The 22753-nt window shown below is 49.0% G+C and overlaps 2 protein-coding genes across 2 annotated transcripts; one reads left to right on the top strand and one right to left on the bottom strand.

Annotated features, from left to right (window-relative positions):
- Positions 1-2744: 2744 nt before the first annotated feature.
- On the top strand, positions 2745-6482 carry NMB (neuromedin B). The gene is made up of 3 exons (XM_083371198.1): positions 2745-3492; positions 5136-5353; positions 6249-6482. The coding sequence occupies exons 1-3, from the start codon at positions 3345-3347 to the stop codon at positions 6288-6290; spliced, it is 408 nt and encodes a 135-aa protein (XP_083227324.1). The 5' UTR covers positions 2745-3344; the 3' UTR covers positions 6291-6482.
- Positions 6483-8494: 2012 nt separating this feature from the next.
- On the bottom strand, positions 8495-14208 carry DUOXA2 (dual oxidase maturation factor 2; the record flags this gene model as incomplete). Its single annotated transcript, XM_083370965.1, has 6 exons — positions 8495-8727; positions 9335-9546; positions 10284-10497; positions 11844-11978; positions 12697-12754; positions 14062-14208. 6 exons carry the CDS (start codon positions 14206-14208, stop codon positions 8525-8527), a joined length of 969 nt encoding a protein of 322 aa, XP_083227091.1. The 3' UTR covers positions 8495-8524.
- Between the last annotated feature and the right edge of the window lie 8545 nt (positions 14209-22753).

Genomic DNA, 22753 nt, shown 5'->3' with positions numbered 1-22753 from the left:
TAGAGCAGGGGTCTTCAAACTTGGCAAGTTCAAGGCTTGTGGGCTTCAACTCCCAGAATTCCTCAGCCAGCCTGGCTGAGGAATTCTGGAAGTTGAAGTCCACAAGTCTTGAACTTGCCAAGTTTGAAGACCCCTGTTCTAGAGGGCAGGAAAGGCTGTTCTGGACCCCATCAGCTGGGATTCTTAAGTAACAGGCCCCAGAGCATGTCCCTTCTTCCAGCAGGTATGGGGCAGAGTCAGTCCCATTGGGATGAGATGGTTCAGGATCAAAGCACCGTAGCTGTTCTCGCCGCATTTTTAGCTTTGCTGATTAATATCTGATGCGGTTTTTTTTCTTACCACCTCCGCTGTTAGCAAAGCCGCTGTAAAACACATTCCCGTGGGTGGCTTAATTTTATCCAATTGTGACTCTGCCCTTGAGGAGGCAGTCAACACTGCAGTTGTTGCTGCTTCGTCAAAAGAGGCATAACTGGGTCACGGCAGAAATCCTGGTTAACTGACTCGGCCACCTAACCAGGGATCTTCTCTTTGGGATTGGTTGAATGAATCCCACCTGTGAGATAGCTGGCTCCGATCCTCACAGCTGACAAATCAAAGAGACACGCTCCGACTCCCGATTTTACGCTTCCAACATGCTTGCGGAGTCGGCTGGTTAGAGGGCAATGGCTGAGTTTGGGGTCCCCATCAACATTTATTAATCAAGTCTTGTTTTTTCCCCTTCTAAGTCCCAGAGACGCTGCCTTTTGCCTCTTTTTTTCTTTCTTTCTTGGTTCCAACGCAAATGTTGCTAATCAACACCTTTGCAGCATTAAATGGAAAAGCTGCTATTGTTTTATGCAGGAGGAGGGACGGCTAATTGCTGCGAAGGAAGGTGTTACCCCTCAAAAGCGGCTGGATAAAACACTTCTTCCCCCACATCTCCCCACACCCATTTCGCTTCTAAGTGGCAGCATTTCAGAAAGAGCAAAATGGGGGTACGTTTTGCCCAACGGAGGGGGGTCTCTGGGAGACGTACAGTTGGTCCTCCACTGTACAACCACGAGGGAGCCCAACATTTCAGTCGTTAAACGAGACTGTTGTTAAGCGAGTTTGGCCCCGTTTTAGGACCTTTCTTGCCACAGTTGTTAAGTGAACCCCCTGCAGTTGGTAAGCGAGTAACGCGGTTGTTAAGTGAAACCGGCTTCCCCCATTGACTTTGCTTGTCGGCAGGTTGCCAAAAGGGATCACGTGACCCCGGGATATTGCGACCATCATAAATATGGGTCAGTTGCCAAGCGTCTTGAATTTTGATCACATAATCACGGGGCTGCTACGAAGCTCGTCAGTGTGAAAAACGGTCCCAAGTCACATTTTTCACTGCCGTTGTAACTTTGAATGGTCACTAAACGAACTCTTGTAAATTGAGGACTACCTGTACTTTTTTCTTTTTTTCTTTTTTTTTTCATCCTTTAGCCTCCAAAATGTTTACAGGGTTGCTGGAAGTTAGCTGCCAATAACTGGGGTCCCTTCCTTCCACCCACTGCACCTCCTGCCTCTAATCCTCAGAAAGGCATGGCCCTCTTTGATGCTAGCTGAGCCACTTCCGACAGTTAAACCCCTCCACAAACACCCCCACCCCCCAAATCCCACAGGCCTTTAATCCTCTTCTGCACCCTACAAGCCCACAAACTGCCTAATCCCAAATTTGAACAATCCGTGGCTTCCAGAACAAGAGTTTTAAGAATGGATAATGCCATCTTGCGTTGCTAGATCTTTGTGCAGCTTTTTTCATTCAGAGGGAAGCTGTGTTCTTTAGGACAATAGCCTGCCCCAGGCACCCCCTCTGAAGCCTAACGTGGAATTTAAAATTGTTTAATGGCCTGGAAAGGGCACTCATGGAATAAGCCTACTGTAACTTTATCCACTGCGAAGAGGTTGCGAAAATGGGGGAAAGAGGTCAAAAGCGGCCTTCGGGATATCAAGAGGGCGACAGAGTGGTTTTCTGCCCAGAAGAACTCATGATTTAGGACAGTTGTCGCAGGTCGGACCGTATTCATTGGTTGCTGACAAAACAATGAAGTAATTTGTGACCTATTTTAAGGGGAATGTGCTTTTTTTTAAAATCCCATTTATATCCCGCCCTTCTCCGAAGACCCAGGGCGGCTTACAATCTAAGCACAAATCAATGTGCTTAGCAATTATTACAACACAGAGCATAGAATCATCGGATCTTCCGGTCCAAAATGGCAGGAGCTTTATGCCATCCCAGTCAAGTGCTTGTCCGGTCTATTTTTGAAACGCTCCAGTGATGGAGCACTCCCCACCCCAAATATCCGATGTTTTCGTGGCAAGGAGTGATTGATGCCCCCTGGCAAGAATGAAATGTCCCTTGATTTAGGGAGCTAAGGGGAGCCATCAAGATTTTCTGCCTGGCCCCGGTCTATAAAAGGAGAGATGGGGAGAGAGAGGACCAGCTCCCCCTGGGTTAACGTCCCCCCCACTTCCAGGCATCAGTCGTCAAGATACATTCGAGCATCCTGCTTAGACTCAATCTTTTGTGGAGGACTTTCCTTGGGGTTCCAGATGGCCATTTATAGGGCCATCTCAAATCAAGGGGCTAATTTGGAAAAAGGTCTTGGCTACTTAGTCCTCTTACTTCTTCTCTCTGGCTGCTCTGTGTGCACTCAAAGGCTTTCTGATCCTTTCTTGATGCCAAGATTAAGCCTCCACGGTTATAAGAGAGTTAAATTTTGGAGAGTGGTGATCAAATATTGTTTAGACGCCCCTTCCCTTCTCTTTCTTTCTCATTCCTCCCTTCTTCCCTCCTTCTCTTCCCTTCTTTTCTCCTCCTTTCCTTCTTCCCTCCCTCCTTCTCTTCCTTTGTCTCCTTCCTTCCTCCCTCCCTCCTTTCCTCTCCTTCCTTCCCCTTCCCTTCCTTTCTGCTCCCTTCTTCCCTCTTTCCCTTCCTTCCTTTTCTCCTTCTTCCCTCCTTCCTTTCCTTTCTCTCTCCTTCCTTCCTCCTTCCCTTCTCTCTCTTTTCTTCTTTCCTTCTTCTCTTCCTTCCCTTCTCTCCCTTTCCTTCCTTCCTGCCTCCCTCCTTCCCTCCCCTTCCCACCCCCCCCCACCAGGCTCCTTTTGAAGCTCCACCGGTCATTGCGGACGATCTTACCCGTCCATTCAAAAGACGTGGCCGGGCCACCGTGCTGCGCTCCAGTCCCCGCCCCTGCTGCCCGGCTACTTAAAGCGGGGACGGGGTTCGAGGGAGGAGACGGCGACGACCCCAGACGGGCTGGGGCAAGCAGGACAGGAAGGCGCCCCCCGGTGGCAAGACGAGACCCAGCAGGCCGTCCCTCCGTCGAGCCGCGATGGCCAGAGGCGGACTGGCCAAAGGCCGGAGCCTGCGGGTGGGCGGCGTGGCTTTCCTCATCCTCTTCTCCACCCTCTCCGTCTCGCCTTCGCCCGTCGAGAGGAGGAGCCGGCCCATCCGGCTCAGGGAGAACCTCTGGGCCACAGGTAGGGCGCCGGTTGTTTCGACGGGGGTCCCCGTCCCCCCCCCACCCGAGGGGAAGCTCCGTGGACGCGCCCCGGGCATCAGCCCCGGGCACCTGGCAAGAGCCGCGCAGCCCCGGGCTTGAGGCGTGGGGGGCTGGCAGTGCCAACAGCCCCCTGCCCTCCACCGCCTTCTGAATAATCGGGGGTCCAGCCGCGCTGGTAGGAAGTGGGGAGGGGCTCTTTGAGATCAGCCGGGCGCCCCTAAATCTCTGCGAAGCTCTCCAGAGAAACAGGAGAAGGAGCGGGTGGTGGCATCCCTTTAGGATCCCCTAAGGCAGCGTTTCCCAACCTTAGGAACTTGAAGATGCGTGGACTTCAACTCCCAGAATTCCCCAGCCAGCTATGCTGGCTGGGGAATTCTGGGAGTTGAAGTCCACGCATCTTCAAGTTCCTAAGGTTGGGAAACGCTGCCCTAAGGCTAACTTGGAGGGCTGCTGTTGGGGAGGAAGGGGGCGGAAAAAGTCAAGCCCGGCGCCGAGTTGAAGCTCCCTCGCAGCCTCCCTCGCGCTTCTGCGGCTGATGGGGCGGCGAAGCTGCTTTCCCCTCTATTTCAGGGCTTCGGCAGCCTTTCGCCTTTCTTAAGAGCGCCGGGAGACGGTGCTCCACCTGGTGCCTGCCTCGCTCCACCTTTGGGGTTGGGGACGGCGTTGTTCCGACGCGCCGCAAGAACGAGGGAAGCCTCCTTTCAGCACCCGGAGAGGGACAGCTCCGCAAAGCTAATACGGATTGCCTGCTATTTGCGGGGTGGCGATGGATATTGGAATATCCATGGCTAAAATTTGGAATATCTTGGATTCCAGCCTGACCGATTGGCCAGCTCTCCCTTCAGAGACCCCAGGGGTTACTCTCGAGTTTGCCAGCCTGCTTCCTTAGGGCGGGAAAGCAGCCCGGTTTTGATTGTTTGGGTTGTTTTCTCGTGAGCAACGGTAAGCGCGGGGCTGGGTGGGTCTCTGTTCTTTTTCATTTATTTCATTTATTATATTTCTATACCGCCCTTCTCCCGAAGGACTCAGGGCGGGCGAATAATTTTATTCCTGAATATGCGGTTCCTTTTCTTTTTTTTAAAATCAATGCCAACAGCGCGTGAGTGGATGGAAGGCGAGTTTTCTTCCTTAGCAGCTCCAAATTTAAAAGCGGTGGAACGCGAAAAGCAATACTTTTTTGGTCCTTTAAAAAATCGAATGCTATTTCTTCGGCTAACTGATAAATAATAAAGTAAGAAGCAATCCTGCTTTGGGGGATGGAGGTAGCGAAACTAACAAGGATTAAAGAAGAAGGAAAAGGAGGGAGGTAGTGAGGAAGGAAGGAAGGAAGGAAGGAAGGAAGGAAGGGGAAGGAAGGAAGGAAGGAAGGAAGGAAGGAAGGAAGGAAAGGAAGGAAGGAAGGAAGGAAGGAAGGAAGGAAGGAAGGAAGGAAGGAAGGAGAGAGGGGAGGGAAAGTCTCTAACTATAGAACAAGTGTGTCAATTGACACCAAAGTGCCAAGATAAAGGGGTGTTCATGACAGCAGTGAGAAGGGAGTGGACTTGATCAACCTCCAGGAGAGGTTGGAACCACCCCTTTGATTTATTTAATCTAAAATTCTACATACGGGCATCATTCTAGGGCATTTTATGGGGAAGAAGAGTCCCCTGAGTACCATCCCTCTCCGTTCATCATCCTTGGAAAGAGCAGAGCTCACCCATACCCCCAGAGGCTTCAGTCCTGCAGTCACAAGCATCATAGACAGCATGAATGACCTACTGACCAGAGAACTCCTCAAAATCCTTTTGCAACAGAAGCTTCTGGAGGAGAACCAAAGCACACAGGATCCCGAAGAACAGGTGAGATTTCTCCAGTTTCCTCTTGGAAGGGATGTGCAATTGCCAGGGTTCCACACAGCTTGTCATGATGCCCACCTTTACTTTCTCTGCCTCCATGCATCTTCCTTCACTGCGTGTTTCTTTTAGAACCCTGCCCAGGTCCTTTCTCAGGGAGCTGATTGATTGACAGGCTAAATGCTGGCGGGCTGGCACTTGATCAACTACCTCCAGTTGGGTCCTTATTGCTGCAACACCTAGTCTAGTTTTTGCATTTTCTTTCTTTCTTTCTTTCTTTCTTTCTTTCTCTTTCTTTCTTTCTTTCTCTTTCTTTCTTTCTCCTTCTTCTTTCTTCTCCTCCTCCTCCTCCCTTGCCTTCTTCCCCTCCCCCAACTGTTCATAAGCAAAGAATTGACCATGATTTTCTGCAAACCACACAGATGCATTGGCCCATCCCTAAAAAAATGTGGAGTTTCTAGTTCCCATGGTCCTGAATGAAATACTGGTTCTTTAGATAACAACCATCCCTCCCATATATATATTTTTTCAGGCAACAATTTTACTCCTCCTTTCCAGAGATGGGAACTGAACTGAGGAGCTTTCTGCCGAGCAAAACATAAGCCATGTTTTTTTCTTCTCTTTCAGTCCTATGTGACACCTCATCCTGCTCTTAAAATGGTAACTCACTGACTGCTTTATCTCACATTGATCCACTGCCATAGATTTCTTTCTTGCTTTACTGCTATCATCCCTGCAGGATAAAAAATGGAGGCTGGATCTGTGTAGTGTACAAATCCCTCCTGGGATTTCTTTGCCCTGAAGGGATCCTTGTTTGGAGGAGGCCAGAAGCAGCCAGAGGAGATTGATATGCTATGTGTCCGACTAATTTGTCTCTTTCGATTCTCATTTCCCACTGTAGGGAATGCCGACATTAATGAAATTGCTGGCAAAATACATTTAATGGCAAAGAAGCCAGGAAGATGTGATGAACTCTGGAAGAAAAGTAGAGGGGCTCCTGGAAGCTTTTCTCAGTCAGATGTAAAAAATAAAATATATATATAAGGCTTCAGTGTGGGGAAAAAACACCTATTGATTCTGTGTGCTGTGGTTGCTGGAAAGTGGAATTTAATGGAAATTGAAAGAGAGAGGCAGAGAGAGAGAGAGAGAGAGAGAGAGAGAGAGAGAGAGAGAGAAAGAAAGAGAAAGAGATTGAAAGAGAGAGTGAGTGTCTATAAAGACTCATCTTTATACATTGGAAAACAAGGTAGACACTGGGCAGGTACATCCTGTAATAATAAGCACTCCAGCATCACTTCAGTGATCTGCAGATGAACGCAGAGATTGCCAAGATGTACTTGTTAACTTTTCCAGATCTTTGGTGTGAGGTAAAAGAAACAAAATTTGTGGTTTGCTCCAGTGCCTAAAAGAAGAGATGACTAAAAACCAACCATCCTTATTCCTCCGTTAGCTGAGACTCTGGATTCTTTCCTACTTTTGGGAAATATAACCCACCAAGCAAGCCTTGCTTGCAAAAAGGTATTTATTTCGAGAGACGCATATCCAGCTGAAGTCACGCCACAGAGCTCCGATAGGGCTTGATGATCTGGGGAAGGCGAGTCATGGTGGAACCAACTTTGGGAGACCTGATTCAAACTCTCAGACCAAAAGATGAGTCAAAGCTAAGTCAGTAAAGATAGCAGCCTTCATTCCCAAAATCCATAAGTCTTCAAAGACATGAATCATTTCCAGAATTTTATTAATAAATAATACATCTACAGTACTATTCTGTTGGCAAAAAAATACAACAAGAGTTACAATCAGGTCACTGAAGAAATTTGCTAAGGCACCTTTACTGCTTCCTAAGTGCTCGCCAGCAGAGCTGTGCTCAGCCCAGAAGTATACAAGAATAGCTACAACAGCCAGGGAGATATGTAGTTCACCCATAAGTAGCTTGAAAGGCCCACCTCTGAGTAAGAGCCGAGCCATCATGCTTGGAGGCACCTACAAGGACTTTAACAGAACAAAACAGGGATCATGGTTAATATTCCTCCAATGGTATGTTTTGCTAATGCTTCACGATGAATATTTGCCCAGCCCTCACTCCAGATCTTCTGTTTGTGGCCAGAATGCTTAGCCCCTAAGGAAAGGGGAGGGACTTGATCCCCCCCCCCATGCATGTTTCCATATACCGAAAAGAAAAACTTCAAATCTAGGCTAGGGTGATCTGCAGATATACAGGTATGACTTGTTTTGTTTTGTTTTGTTTGGCACGAGATCAAGCCAAGGTTCTCTTTTCGTGTCTACATCTATGGTGTCTTCAAACTATGTGAAGCCAATTGGCAAAGACCTTTGGCTGGAGGCAGCTTCGTAGAGAGGAAATAGCGGCCTTCCATTAAACATTTCTGCTCTCTCTCTTAGTGTGACTCTAGCCTCCTTATGTCCTTTATTTGGGGAGCCTGGTTGCATCCTTGTAGAACCACAAAATGGAGTGCTTTTTTATTGCTTATGGATGTGTTGGCTGTATGCTCCAAAGCCGCTCAGAGCCAGCTGGAGTCAGGCAGTGCCTAAGTCAAATAAAAGAAATATTCAGTTGGCAAAAAATCTTGGGTCCATGACGTGAGGAAGGATCTCCATCCAACAGGAGCAGCCCAAGTACCGTAGTTTGCTGCTTGGTACAAATGACATGTCCTCCAGCTACAGAAACTCCTTGGTGGTTGGGTCAGAGTCTGTTGTGATAGGACAGCATCTTCCAGGGCTTCTGAGTGCACCAAGCCAAGGGCAGGCCGCACACCATACTTGACATTCATCTTGTACCCCTTCCTCTTCCAGTATCTGCTGCTCAAAGCATTTGCCTCACTCCGTCTATTGATGGGAGAGGTCCTCAGTGGTACCCCAATGGGATCTGCTGTGCATACTCCCCTCCTGCTAATATTAGGACCATCTCTCTTACTGACGCCACCCCTTTCCTGGGTTGGCTGGCATTGGCACCAGATCCTTCAAGAGAAGCGTTTCATGAATGTTCTTCAAACCCAAACAATGCGTTCATGAGGTTGGCCTACCAAAGCCTACGATGGCCCCAAAAGGAGTCAGTTCGTAACAGTGCACCATTGCTTCTCAGTGGCTTGGCCAGGACACCGCACCATCCATGTCCCTTTTGAAAGACCACTTCAAGCAAGTCCCAGGTCAAGTTGGGCTTTAGCTGTTCTTGATGGTCAGTTTGAAATCAGGCTGAGAAGAAAGTGTCTGGGCCTGGTGGAAGTAGGGGTTGATGTACACCTCACCCAGTATGCCTTCATCATCCTCTTCATCCTCAGCCAGGTCAAAGAATGCTTTCAGAAGGTCTGGCTTAATAAAGTGCAAGGCTATCACCACAATGCCAGCAAGGAAGCAGAAGATCCCTGGAAGAGAGAGAAGCCAGAGCATGAAACAGGGGTGCCCCCAAACCATCACTCAGCTTTGCTTTTCCAACACATGTGCTATACCAGGGGTAGGCAACCTCGGCTCTTTTATGACTCATGGACTTCAACTCCCAGAATTCCTGAGTCAGCATACCCCTGTGCTATACCGACACATAATACAGTCCAGGGAAGAAGGTCAACAAGCGTATCTGCACCCCTTGCTGACTCTGGTTAAATTAAACCATGCTTAGAGTTATGAGGTTGGCTTGCCTTTGGGTTTAGTAAGTTGTGTACATGGAGCCTGGTGTGAGGCATGTAAAAAATTAGCAGCGTTTGGACTGCACCATCATGGCTGACCCTTTAACATTCTCGACCTCAACCTATAGAGACACCCCTGCTCCAGGTAGATAAGCCCACCCAGAGGAGAAGGTGTATGTCCCAAAGAAGACTTATTGTCTACTCAGCCTACTTCACAAGGGCAACGTGAAGTTCAATAAACAGCTATTGCTGTGAGCTCCATGGGTTAAATAATTGCATGGAGTGGAATGGCCAGGATTGAAATTTCTTCGCTTCCAGGAAAAAAACCCCAACCCTTTGGGATGCTCACCTGTGGCCAAAGTGAGCCAGAAAGATGCCCCATAGGCCAGCTTCAGGGACGCCAACCCAAACTGGATGGCACACCAGGCATTCCTCCCCGTGGAGAAGGACAGGAGTGCGAAGATGAGGAAGGCCCCCGTGACGAGAAGCATGAAGCCGCCATAAACTGGGACCGGCATGGAGAAGAGCATGTTGGAGACCAGCCACGCACAGAAGGCTACCCTGCAGTTGCAAAGAAAAAAAAAGTCACAAGGGTTAGGGGACAGAGGTGGTTTGGGGGTTTTGCCCTCCATGTTAGCCCAAAGCGCAAAAGACAGCAGAGAGGAGAATGGGGTTAGTCCCATTAGCCTTGCAAAGATGATTTCCTTTTCTAAAATCTTGCTCTGGAAAGGAAATATCACCCAGCAGTGGGACAGGGCCTTGGTGGGATGGGGACAGGCAGTGGGCCATTCCCACGAAAAGGGAACGCCCCTCCAACGTGGGGGTTCTCGGTTAGAAATGATCAGAAGTCTTAGGAACTGTTTTCATTCAGGGCAGCAGAATGAGTTCTCTATGTCACGTTTCCCACACACACACACACACACACACTTGGCTGTCTGATTTCAGTGGACCAAAGCCGTAGAGGAGAAGGTTAGACTGACCTCAGTGAAGTGGAAAGAGCCTGTGCTTGGGGGTGGGGGGGGGGCTGGAGGCTTCAGCCCAAGGGCCACTTGGGGGTCCTTTAGAAGCCTAGGTCCGAATTGCATGGGGGGGAAGGGCAGGGAGAGGAGAAATCCCTAAGCATAGGGGGCCGTTTAACAGAGCAACCATTGATGGCTTCCAAAAGTGGTGGGGTTTCTTTAAGCAGAGGTTGGCTGGTCATCTGTCGGAAACGTCCACCTGGCCCAGGGCCCAAACTCCTCCCTCTTTCTAGCTTCTGCCCGGATGAATCCACCTGTGAGAAAGACAATGGCCCTTACCAGAGGGTGGCAGATGCATAGTGTCCCGCCATGCGGTAGACGTTGCTCAAGCCACAGGGACTGTGGTCGGTGAACTTCTCTGCCACGTAAAGGATGGGGCTGGGTAACCCCCGTTTCAGCCCCTCTTCAAACTCTTTGTCATAGTTGGTCCCAAACCACCAGGAGAACTCTTCGTTGTAATTGATGGTTTCGTTGAGTTGCTCCACGGGCTTTCCTGCCAAGAGGCAAGAAGGTGATGAGCCACTAAACAGGATCAGGACTGAGAACTGTGAGCCCCACGGTGGCTTCAAGGTGCCTCATCTCAACCGAGCTATAGTTATCAGGGTGAAATAACTGCAAAAGCTAACGTTTCCCTAATCGCCCACAACGTCTGGGACTGCATCGGGCACCAGAGCCTTTGCAGATCTCCCAAGGACCACACTACAAAAAGGATGGGCAACTGGCAGCTTTGGCTACATCTCCCTCGCCTCCATTTCAAAAGCTCTTGGTCAGAAGCTCCAAAGTCCCTGCTAAGTAATTTAGGAAGGAAGGAAGGAAGGAAGGAAGGAAGGAAGGAAGGAAGGAAGGAAGGAAGGAAGGAAGGAAGGAAGGAAGGAAGGAAGGAAGGAAGGAAGGGGAAAGGAAGGGAGGGAGGAAGGAAGGAAGGAAGGAAGGAAGGAAGGAAGGAAGGAAGGAAGGAAGGAGGGAAGGAGGGAGGGAAGGAGGGGGGGAGGGAGGGAAGGAAGGAGGGAGGGAGGGAAGGAGGGAGGGAAGGAAGGAAGGAAGGAAGGAAGGAAGGAAGGAAGGAAGGAGGGAAGGAAGGTGGGAAGGAGGGAGGGAGGGAGGGAAGGAGGGAGGGAGGGAGAGAAGGAGGGAGGGAAGGAAGGAAGGAAGGAAGGAAGGAAGGAAGGAAGGAAGGAAGGAAGGAAGGAAGGAAGGAAGGAAGGAAGGAAGACTGTAGGGTTCTTGGCGCTCTCTGAGCTTGTTTGTTTTCTTGCAGACATTTCATTACCCAACTAGGTAACATCATCAGGACTAGAGTTTGTGGAGAGGAGGAGGAGGAGGAAAGAAGGAAGGAGAGATGAAGGAAGGGAAAAGCAAGATGAGGGAGAGAGGGAGGGAGGGAGGGGCATAAAGGAAGAATGTTCAGCCTCTTCTTCCCTCTCTGTCACCTTCAGCCTCTCTCCCTTCTTAGACCAGCGTTGGACAGAATTCCCACAAGAGAAGCCCAGCATCATCAACAAACCCCCTTTGCTTGCTTGCCCTTACAAAGAGCCTAGTAGTGTACCTGTCAGCCCTTCGAGGTAGTCCAGACAAGAAGCACAGCCAGGGCTTCTCTCCCTCCCTCCCTCCCTTTATTGTAAGTCTGACATTTTTGCAAGTCTGAAAGTTTCCTTTTACTCTCCAGAGGGGTCTCTTCCGACGCGCTTCCCACGCCCTCCCTCCTTCTGTGGGCTGAGGTACCTTTTACGCCCCGGTCGTCCAACCTGCGTCTCTCCCAAGGACATTCCCCCTGGCCGTTATGGCATCCAACCTTCCCCTCCCCATCTCTAACCCTGGCTCCGAGACCTGCAAACTCACCAACCAGGGTGATGTTGACCCCGGATAAGCCAACGTGCAGCCCGACGTCTGCATGGATCATGGCGGAGCTGAAGGATTTGTAGGAGGTGTTGGCTGCCACCGTCCCGGTCTCCCAGTCGGAGGAGAAGTGAACAGCTGCGAAAGAGAGAAACCACTCCGTGAACCCCGGGAAGGGAGTAGCGGAGAAGGGAAAGATTTCCAAAGTCTTCCCAGAGGATCCCGGAGCGCAAATGCTTGGGACTGAGCACCAGGAAAAAGGGCTCCCTGTCCACCCAGAAGACTAATCCAGATCAGAACACCAGACTTGGAAGGGACCTTGGAGGTCACCTGGTCTAACCCCCTCAAGCAGGAGCCCCTATGGCATCCCAGACCAGGGGTTGCCCAAGTTCTTCTTCAAAACCTCCAGTGATGGAGCACCCACAACCTCTGGAGGTTCCACTGATTAATTGTTCTCGCTGTCTTAGAATAGACTCATCGGTTAGCTTTTTTTAATGACTGACTGCCTTGGTGGAGCAGTGGGCTAATGCCTCCTTAAGTAACACCAGCTGCCTGCAATTAGTGCAGGTTCGAGTCCCACCAGGCTCAAGGTTGACTCAGCCTTCCATCCTTCCGAGGTAGGTAAAATGAGGACCCAGATTGTTGGGGGCAATTAAGCTGACTTTGTAATAATGCCGCTTGGGGGTGTGTGTGTGAAAGCCCTAATAAGCAGGCATATACATAGAATGAAGGCTACTGCTAAGCTTGTAAGCCGCCCTGAGTCTTCGGAGAAGGGCGGGATATAAATGGGATTAAAATAAATAAATAAATAAATAAACTTAAGATAAATATAGAAAAGAAGGAAACCACGACTTACCCACGATCACTCCTCCAATAAAGAGGCTCGAGATGACCCGAACAAGCCAATATAGCCTCTGTGGACAAAGAGATCAGAGATCAGCACCCAGCCTCCACTTGCTCGTGGGGGAGTTAAAGGCTAGTCACTCTCTCCCAGCCCAACCTACCTCACAGGGCTGTTGTTTTGGGAAGTGGGGTGAAGTGAGAGGAGAGCCTGCTGTGTTGATTTCTGAGCTCTCCAAGGATAAGTGGGGTCAAAATTGAACAAATCCAATGTTTGAAATGCTGGGCACAGCAAAGGCAGTCTCAATCTATGTTTGATCTCCTGGGATCCCACTTAGGAATTGACCCAAACAGATCGTGGTTTCTCTATCAACAGTAACAATAGCTTCCCTCCCTCCCCTTCCAATTCTCCAAAAGAGAAAAAGATCTTAAAAAGATCTTTATTCTTCAAACTAAGACATCATTTTTGTCCGCCAAAGTTCTCCCCTTCCCCATTAAAATGCAATCCCTACTTAACTCTCTTTTCATATAGAGTTTCTTGTGTACTTTGCTCACACACACACCCCGTCCTGAAAATTATAGCTGTCGCCCTTTTAATCTGCCGCATTAAAGACCACTTCAGAGGGGCAGGGAAAAACTGGGAAGAATTCTACATTTTAGGTTAAAGCAGGCAATTAACTGGCTTTTTAAGAGAAAGCCACCCCACAAGAAGAAAGAAATATGTGTCTCTAAAAAATAAAATAAAACAATTCTCGCTAGGGAAAAATCAAACAAACATCAATTCCCGCCCCCCCCCCCCGCGTCCGCTTTTAAATTATGGTACAATTTTTTCTAGGTCTAGGGCAGGGGTAGGCAACCTCGGCTCTTTTATGACTCATTGACTTCAATTCCCAGAATTCCTGAGCCAGCCAGGCTGGCTCAGGAATTCTGGGAGTTGAAGTCCATGAGTCATAAAAGAGCCGAGGTTGCCTACCCCTGGTCTAGGGGAAGCAAAATATTCGTGGCCAGCGAAGTTTCCCGGAGTTTGCATTTATTTTATTTATCAAATTTAGAAGCCACCCGTCTCCCTCAAAGTTCCTCCTTGCCGCTGAATGTGTACACACACACACACACACACCACGTGCACGGTCCGTTTAATCTCTTCCTGAATTAGCCCTCCTTTCTGGGGTTCACTCAAGACACTGAACCCCCATCAAACAAACAACCACGACTGACACCAAACTGCCCACCAAGTGAATCAAGCTAACTTTAAAGAACTGAGCATGTGAGGGTTTTACACACACACACACACACACACACACACACACACACGCTCCGCTGGGCTAAAAAGTCGTAGGAAAGTTTCACGGACGCTCCGTCTCAGGCCGGGATCGCTACTTACGGCTCTGCCTCGAATTCCAGGCAGGATCAGCAAGAAGCTGAAGGCGATAACCAAAAAGACGATGATGACAATAATCAGGTCGACGTCAAAGACGAAGGGCTTCTGGGATTGGGGGTAGAAGGGGTAGATGCCATCCAAAAAGGTCATATTTGCCCGCGGATCTGGAAAAGAGACGGGAAGAGGGTCAGTCAGAGGTTTTCCGCAGGAAGGTCATCCAAACGTGCACCGAAGGGGGTCGGTGGTCCTGGCAAAGGATTGGGAGGGGCCCAACCTCTTTGAAATGTGGGGGTGGGGAGGGTTTAGCTGAAGTCTTTCTGAGGCTGGGGAAGTCTCCAAGAACCCCAGGTAAGGGTCCAGGTTTCCAGACGGCCCCAACTCTCCTCCGCCTGGTGTCCAGGCGTTCCGCAGGCGCAGCAACAAGCCAAGGAAGGGAACCCCTTTCCCTCCAAGCTGGCTTCTTTCGAAGCGAGAGAAGGAACTTGGGAGAGAAAAGGCATCCTCGGGACCGACTTTCTTCCTGAACATCCCCCCCCCTCGCCCCCTGCCTGCCAGCCGCCTCCGAGGGAGCCGTCAGGAGCGCTCCCAGCCGTCGGTCGGGGGTGGGGTGGGTGGGCACCGCTTCGCTCCGGCTTCCCACCCGCAGCAGCCTCAGCCCCGCCGGGGCTTTTTGAACAGAAGAGCTGCGGAGATTATGGCTGGCAGAGGACAGAAGCACTCTTCGCATGCACAGAGGCATGCGACTTTCTTTTTCTCTTTCTCTCTTTCTTTTTTCTCTTTCCCTCTTTCTCTCTCCGGAGCCAGGTGGCCGGAGAGAAGGGAAGTCTCCGGCCAGACCCAGAGGCTTTGGGTCCCGCCTGACTCCAGCCCCCCCCCCCCCGGCTTGCGGGCAACAGCCACCGGGCAGCCTTACCCGAGAGGCTTGGCCTGCGCCTTCCAAGGAGATCGGAGCGCAATAGCGGCGCCCAGAACAGCGCCCGGCCCTTATAGAGCCGGAGCGCGGGGGGGGGGGGGGGTCGCGCGCAGGTGGCATGCAAATGAGGGAGGTCCCTGGCCACGCCCCCCACACCTGGCTCCTCGAACAGCGGCCACCGGGCGCGCGGCAGTCCAAGGCGGCTGCGACAGCAGCAGCACCGCGAGCAGCAGCGGCAGCGCCGGGATCGCACCTGACCAGGTGAGCGGGCGGCTTTCCTGGGGCAGATCTCGAGAAGACAAGCCGGGAGGGCGGCCGGAAAAGTTCGGCTGGGTGGGGGGGGGGACCCCGCGAGGCTTTCCTGCCAGAGGCAGCCCCGCGCTTCCCCGCTGCCCACCGCCGCGTTTGCCAACACGCGTCGCGCCGGCCTTTGCGCGGACCGACTCCTCGCCGTCTCTTCCCCGGGAGCATCTTGAGTTGAAAGAGAAGCGTGTCGGGGGTCTCTCGCCTCCCGGCCCGGGTGCCGGACGGTCCTGTCTGCCTGCTGGGAGCAGCCTCGCCTTCCCAAACCAAACCCAGCCTCTTGGCATTTGGCAGCGGGTTAGGAATTCGCGGGGGAAAAAGTCTTTGGCGTGGGGGAAAAAAAAATATATTCTCGTCTCGGGGTTGAATTCCAGGCTGAAGTGCGAATGGTGGGGAGCCAAGAGCCCGATTCGGGATCCTCTTCTCCGATTTCACCCTCTGATTCCCCCCAATGTCTCCCGCGGAGCCAGGATTTCCCACCCACCCCCCAAGCAGGGGTAGCGAACGCACGTGCGAACGCATCCATCCGTGTCCCACGCGGTTGCCCTGCTGCAAAGGCAGAAAGTCCCCATTCCCAAATGAAACCCGCCAAAGTTAGGACCAACTAGTCCTGTGGGATCCCCGCAAATAGGAATTTCGGAGCGTGCCAGACCGGAGGATCAGTGGTATAAAAGCGCCAAGGGTGTACGGCGCTTGTTTAAACGCGCCCCAAAGTGGATTGGTGCTGTCTAATTAAACCGGTTTGCCTTAATCGGGACTGGCCGGGTGTTTATGACCAAGAATAACTTGGAGTCAGGGGCAAAAACTAGATTTAGTCTCAGAACTGCTCATTTTAGGTTGGGAAAGATTTTACTCCCTAATCAAGCAACCCGTTCAGCTTTTCCTGTCCAGATACCTGCTGTATCTTTCCTAGCTGGGGATAATGGTTAATGTAGTCTTGACATATCTGGAAGGCAACAGCGACTGTTGCTGGGCATATCAGCCTAAAGTCTGAATGCATTTTAACTAAACTTGGTTTTTTAGCCGGATCACTGACGGCTGACTCAGTTAAGACTTGCTTTAACCTGCAGCCAAGTAATTGTGGGTTTGGATTTTATTTTTAATTCTTTTGGCTGGGGGTTATGGGAGAAGAGTGGCTTGCCCTAGGTGGAACCGCTCACCAAAAATCAGAGTTACTCACTCCTGCCTTTGCTTCTGATTGCGGCCACAACCTTGCAGGAGCAAAGTAACCGTGATGGCAAAAAAAAAAAAAAAAAAAAAAGCAAGGAAGGAGGTTTTGGAGATCCCAAGGCCAAAGGGAGAAAAAGCGTGGTCATTTGAAAAGAATTGGGAGCAAACATCCCTGCTCGCGGAACATTGCCAAATTGTCGAAGAAGTGGAGAAGCGGCTTTTTTGCAGGAAGTGGATTATTGTTTTACGTAAGAGAAGGGACCCCTTTGGATCGAGGTAGTATGTCTGATTTGCATAGAAATAGATGCTCTCCTCTCCAAGGCATCTCTGAAAAGACACACACACACCCGGTTGGAGGCCAGGGAAACGACAGCCAGTAAATGCAAGGAGGAAAGAGGGGGGTCTTCTACCTGTTCTTTCTTTAGAGCCCTCCCCCCCCCGCGCAAAACTTTGGCCTTCCGTTCGAAGAAAATGCCGCTCCTCCCCATTTCCCACCCCACCCCCCCATCCAAACCCTGCTTCCTGGGATTAAAAAAACAAAAGTCCAAGTTTTAATGCTTGCAATAAGAGCTAGTGCTCAACTTACAACATTTCGTTCATTTAGTGACCATTCAAGGCAGTGAAAAAAGGGACTTATGACCGTTTTTCATACTTACGACCGTTGCAGCATCCCCGGGGATCACGGGATCAAAATTCAGATACTTGGCAACTGACTCACATTTATGACGGTCGCAGTGTCCCAGGGTCCCCGTGATCTCCTTTTGCGACCTTCTGACACTCAAAGTCAGTGGGGAAGCCAGACTCACTTAACAAACCAGGTTTACTGTTACATATTGACAATTAATTGCAACGATTCACTTACAACAGTGGCAGCAAAAAAATCGTAAAATGGGCCCAAACTCACTTAACTAATGTTTCACTTAGCGACATAAATTTTGGGCTCGGTTGTGGCTGTAAGTCAAGGACGACTACCTGTACTCCAGCTTCAGACAGGCCTCCGTCCCACACCGGGAATGTTAGAAAAAGCCTCAAGATGTTGAATGAGGCGAGAGCTGTACTTTCCATGTTTCCCTGGAAATAAGACCGAGTTTTGTTCCAAAAGAGGCAGTAGGGTTTATTTTCTGGTTAGGGCTTCTTTTCGGGGAAATACGGTACTAAATGCATCCATCTGGCTGACGATCTTAACTGGGGCTTATTTTGGGAGTGAGGCTTATGTTACGAGCATCCCGAAAAATCATGCTGGGGCTTATTTTCCAGTTGGGGGGTGTCTTATTTTGGGGAAAACACGGTAGGTTCCCAGCTGAGGGTATTTTCAAAGTGACAGTGACGAACAGGTGTGCGGTAACTCTCTGCTTGTGCAGGAGAATCTTGTTGTTCCTGTTGAGAGTTCACCTGGTTAAAAAAAAAAATCCAGATTGCATTAGGTACAAAATGACGTGGGTGGTTTGGTGGCCCCAGGCTAGGTCTTGACCCTAGGAAGTCAAATTGACAATCAGATCTGATGACAACCATCCAGGAATGTTCTGAATGCTGGGAAATTTCTGCCTTTCTAACTACCTAGTACGTTTATCTCGGGGTGATTCATACCCTGGTTCTTTTTTACTATTATTACATTATGATTTATTTATCCAACACAAATAGACCGCCAGCGTTTTCTTCCCTATACACCCTTCTGGATCGCTTTGTGTAAGTTGAGGGTGTGTGTGCCCAGCCAGGAGAAGCGAAGGCAACGTGCAGAAGAGATGTGTGAGCAAAGCAGAGCAGGAAATCCAAAGTGCACGGCGTTTACCCAAAGCTTAGGCAGTAACCTTTGAGGAACAGTTTTAACCTGCTGTTCGATCTTGTGGATTTAGAATCGGCAAACTTGGCGTGTCGACGCTTGTGCAGCAAACCAATGTCATTAACACCAGGGAGAGATTGGCAGTTGTGGGTGCACAGAAATCTCAACCACCTAATTAGAACTGTTGAGAATCTGTTTGGGCTAGTAGTTAAAGATCTCAGATTAAAAACCAAGAGGTCATGAGTTCTAGTCCTGCCTTAGAGTTAATGACAGTTGGATGACTTTGGACTAGTTCCTCCTTCTCAGCTGATGTGGTGAGGTGGGATTAGGAGCTGATTTAACATTGGTCTTGACTTAGCATGAAGACAGATGAGTAACTAGCTCTCTGCCTTAGGAAGAAAAGGTTAGCAGTGCTCCAATATTTGAGCAGCTCCCACAAAAACGAGGGGGTCAAACTATTTTCCAAAGCATCAGAAGGCAAGACAAGAAATAATGGATGGAAACTAGAACAGAATAGAAGCTGGAAGGGACCTAGGAGGTCTTCTAGTCCAGCCCCCTGCTCAAGCAGGAGAACCTGTACCATTTCAGATAAGTGATTTTCTAGGCTCTTCGTAAAACCTCCATTGAAAGCTGTTCCACCGGTTAATTGTCCTCACAGTTAGGAAATTTCACCTTAATTCTAGGTTGCTTCTCTCTTTCATTAGTTTCCAACCGTTGTTTCTTGTCTTGCCCTCTTAACTAACCAAGGAGATAAGCAACCTAGAATTAAGGAGAAATTTCCTAACTGTTAGAACAATTAGTGGAACAGCTTGTCTTCAGAAGTTGTGGGTGCTGCATCACTGGAAGCTTTTAAGGAGAGACTGGACATCTAGTTGTCTGAAATGGTATAGGGTTTCCTGCTCAAGCAGGGGGTTGGACTAGATGACCTCCAAGGTCCCTTCCAACTCTGGAATTCTGTTATTTAAGGTGGAATGGAGTGACTTGGCAGAGGGCAAAGGAGGCTGGCTGGAACTTTGGAAGGACAGTTCAGACTGCCATATTTCCCTGCAACCTTTGAGGCTGGTCTTGTATTAGGTTTGAACATGATCTCTTCTTTTTAACCCTTTAAATAAATAAAATAAAAATAAATAAACCTTTATTATTAGTATACAGAGAAGAGAAGTAAGCCCAAATAAGACCCCCAACTCTATTTCCACGTTCATTTGCTGTGTATTTGCTGGAGGTGGGTGGAGAGGAAGCGGAGGCAAGCGTAAATGTGCACAGGGCAGAAGTTTATAGCCAGTGTGGTTGGCAAAATCATCTTTTTTTAGTCCAATGACAATATTAGGCAGATAAAGCAAAGCAACCAAGACTGAAATTGCTGTAGGAGTTGAATGGAAAGAGAGTTGAGTTGGGAAGAAGCCCACAGATTTTTTTTTGCAAAAATTATGAAAAAAATGCTTTTGTCATAATTCTGAAAACTGAAAAATCCGACTCAACTCCCATCTGCCCAAGGTGTGAGGGGGAAAAAAAATCAACTATGTTCCTTTTTTAATGTGCATGCGAAAGAGAGAGAGAGAGAGAAAAAGAGAGAGAGCATGACTTTGACTGACAGCCATAACTGCCATTTTGACTTTTTTGACCTCCCTCCGCGGACGCCTGGATGCCAATAGAAATGAACCCCTATAAATGCCTCCATCCAGTCTGCAACACAGACACACACGCAAAGGGACTGTTTTTTTATGATCTTTTGAAAGTTGTGGGGTGGTGGGGAGAAAAAGAAGATCTGATGTCTCTCTTCATACCTGCTGCCCGATTTCAACCTTACAACCTTAATCTTTAACTCCCTCCCCACCCCCACCCCCACCCCCACGCGTTTCTGCAATTAAGCCTACAAGAGAAATGGCCGGGGTTTTTTTATCTGATGCAAGACAAGTTTAAAGCCCAGAGTTGGGAAAGAAAAATTCTCTAGATCTTGTAAATGATAGGGTGAATCAGAGCGTTTTAAGCAAACTTTAGGAAACTCTCATAATCCAGTTACTGGGGACAGAGAAAAACCATATTTTCAGTGAGTTGACGGCAAGCAAAGTTTACAATTTTTAAGACCAGGGAATTTTCATATCTAGATCAAGGTGGGGAAATTGCACCTGTTTATGCCATACTTACCCCTCCCAAAAGAGAAATACACAAAGAGAGAGAATTCCTTGCAAGGACTTCATTTTAGCTTTCCTTTCCTTTCCTTTCCTTTCCTTTCCTTTCCTTTCCTTTCCTTTCCTTTCCTTTCCTTTCCTTTCCTTTCCTTTCCTTTCCTTTCCTTCTTTCTTTTTTAACAATGTGCAACTGCTCAGCCAAAGAGAATGTTTAGACTTTAGAGCTTCACGCTAGGAAATGTTGTGGTTTTTTTTTTAATTTTCAAGAGCTTGTTTTCATCAGAGCTCAAGTTTAAAAGAAGTTTGTGGAGTGATTCAGCTGAATCGTTTGTTTGCAAAGACAAAAACTTTCTTCTTGGACTACGTTCCCCTTGCACATAACAACGCAGAGATGCCCTGGCTGTATCTCATCTTATCTTCTGGGTCTCTATGAAGTTGTCTTCATTCTATGTGTAAGAGACGCTTAAGGCATCTTGAGGTGTTGGGGGGGCGGGTTAAGGAACTATTTCCTCCTTTATTCCAGCAGAATGCAAAGGGAACCTCAAAGGGGTGTAACGTCAGTTAGGCTTTATCACCCTTTTCTGTTGAGAAGCCGAGGAACTCAAGTTAGTGACACACAGGGAGAATAGAGAGGAAAATGAGAAATTGGCATTGAGAAAAGCCAGCGTCATCTTGGTTTGGGTTTCTGGGCCACTCAAGGATGGACGGAGAGCTCTTTAACTCAACATGGGGAAAGGTCCTTCAAGGGGTTTTGACTTGCCTCTTTAAACCTCCATGGTTGGAAGAGAAGAGCTGCTTGCTTATTAAGTATTATTAACCAGTGGCACTCATGATGTTGCCTAGTTTGGGCAATGAACCATTCACAAGAAAACAACCAGGCTCAGAGAGCACCAAGGACCTCTTATAAAGCATTGTTTACTATATTTCTAAATTCTATTCCCATCCCTGAAAGCTTCTGTTCTAGGTGCACAGCAGCCTAAAGCAACCCACCCAAACGCTCCCCTCCAGACAGGGTGGAGCTCTCCTGTCTCCCCAAGATGTCGGCGTTATCCGTTTTGCAACATGGTTCCCCCTACACACACACACAAACAAACAAACATTCTGAAGCTCGATGCCATCCCAGCCATCAAAAGATGGGACTTCCAGACAGCATCAACCTGGGAGACATTGGCTGCAGATTAAAATAAGCATCTAGGGCAGGGGTAGGCAACCTCGGCTCTTTTATGACTCATGGACTTCAACTCCCAGAATTCCTGAGCCGGCTGGCTCAGGAATTCTGGGAGTTGAAGTCCATGAGTCATAAAAGAGCCGAGGTTGCCTACCCCTGATCTAGGGCCACCGTAGAGTTGGAAACACTTCTTAACTGAGAGACATTTTCCAAATGACCTCCTGGAGGAGGCCATGTGAACATCAAAGTTATTCCAAGGAGAGGGACCACAGCTTGCAGACTCAGCTCCCCTTTAACATCTCCTGGGAACCTCTTTCTACTTAGCGTAGAATTATCCCAGCAAGGATGTGGCTTTCCAATAGTCTTCAAAGGCAGCCCCATGCAGAGCATGACCCAGGCCTGAGTTGTCTATCCGGGCCTAACAGACCAATGGGATTCCTCTCTTGCAAAGTGGACGTTGGGGAGCTCTTGACCCTTCTGAATTGTATGCGAGCCTAGTTCCACCTCAGGACTTGATCTGAAAGGCTGCCTTGCCTCTGATTTTCCTTCCTCCGCTACTAGAAGGAAATTAGAACTTGCCTCAGTTTCCCCCTTCCATTTCTGGGTACAAGGCTCCTCCCCATCACTCAGACCGTCCACTATCCCTGTTCCTTTTAATCCAGAGGAACGGCTTGCCTCCAGAAGTTGTGGGTGCTCCAACACCGGAGGTGTTTAGGAAGAGATTAGACAGCCATTTGTCTGGATTGGTATGGGGTCTGTCTCCTGCTTGAACAGGGGGTTGGACTAGAAGACCTCCAAGGTCCCTTTCAACTCTGCTATTGTGTTATTGAAGGTCATGCTGCTATTATGCCTCGATTGTTTACTCTCTGCACTTGGCAACTTCCCAATTGCCAAATCGGATGGCGGATCCTGTGTTTCTTTTTTCTTCCTTTCTCCCCCTGCTTGCAAACATTACAGCCTCCAAATAACTTTTAGACTCCAGCTCTTATCTTTAGCAAAAGGGGGAAACCCCACGTATTCTCCAGAGTTCCCTTCTTCCTCCTCTGGAAAGAACCAGTTTTCCCCCTATTTTCCCCAGTTTTTCTCTTCCTATTTCTGTCTCTTTTTGCACTCCCCACCTGTTTCCCTTTACGAGAAATCAGGTAGCTTCTATCCGTAATCTAGTTCAATCGCCATCAAACAGATCCATATTTCCCCAAACGTGGCTGAAACCAGGAAGATCCCTTCCGGAT

Source organism: Vipera ursinii (assembly GCF_947247035.1).
Source record: "Vipera ursinii genome assembly, chromosome: 11".
Lineage (NCBI taxonomy): Eukaryota > Metazoa > Chordata > Lepidosauria > Squamata > Viperidae > Vipera > Vipera ursinii.
The sequence above is the reverse complement of the archived record's forward strand: the minus strand, read 5'-3'. Positions and strand labels throughout refer to the sequence as shown.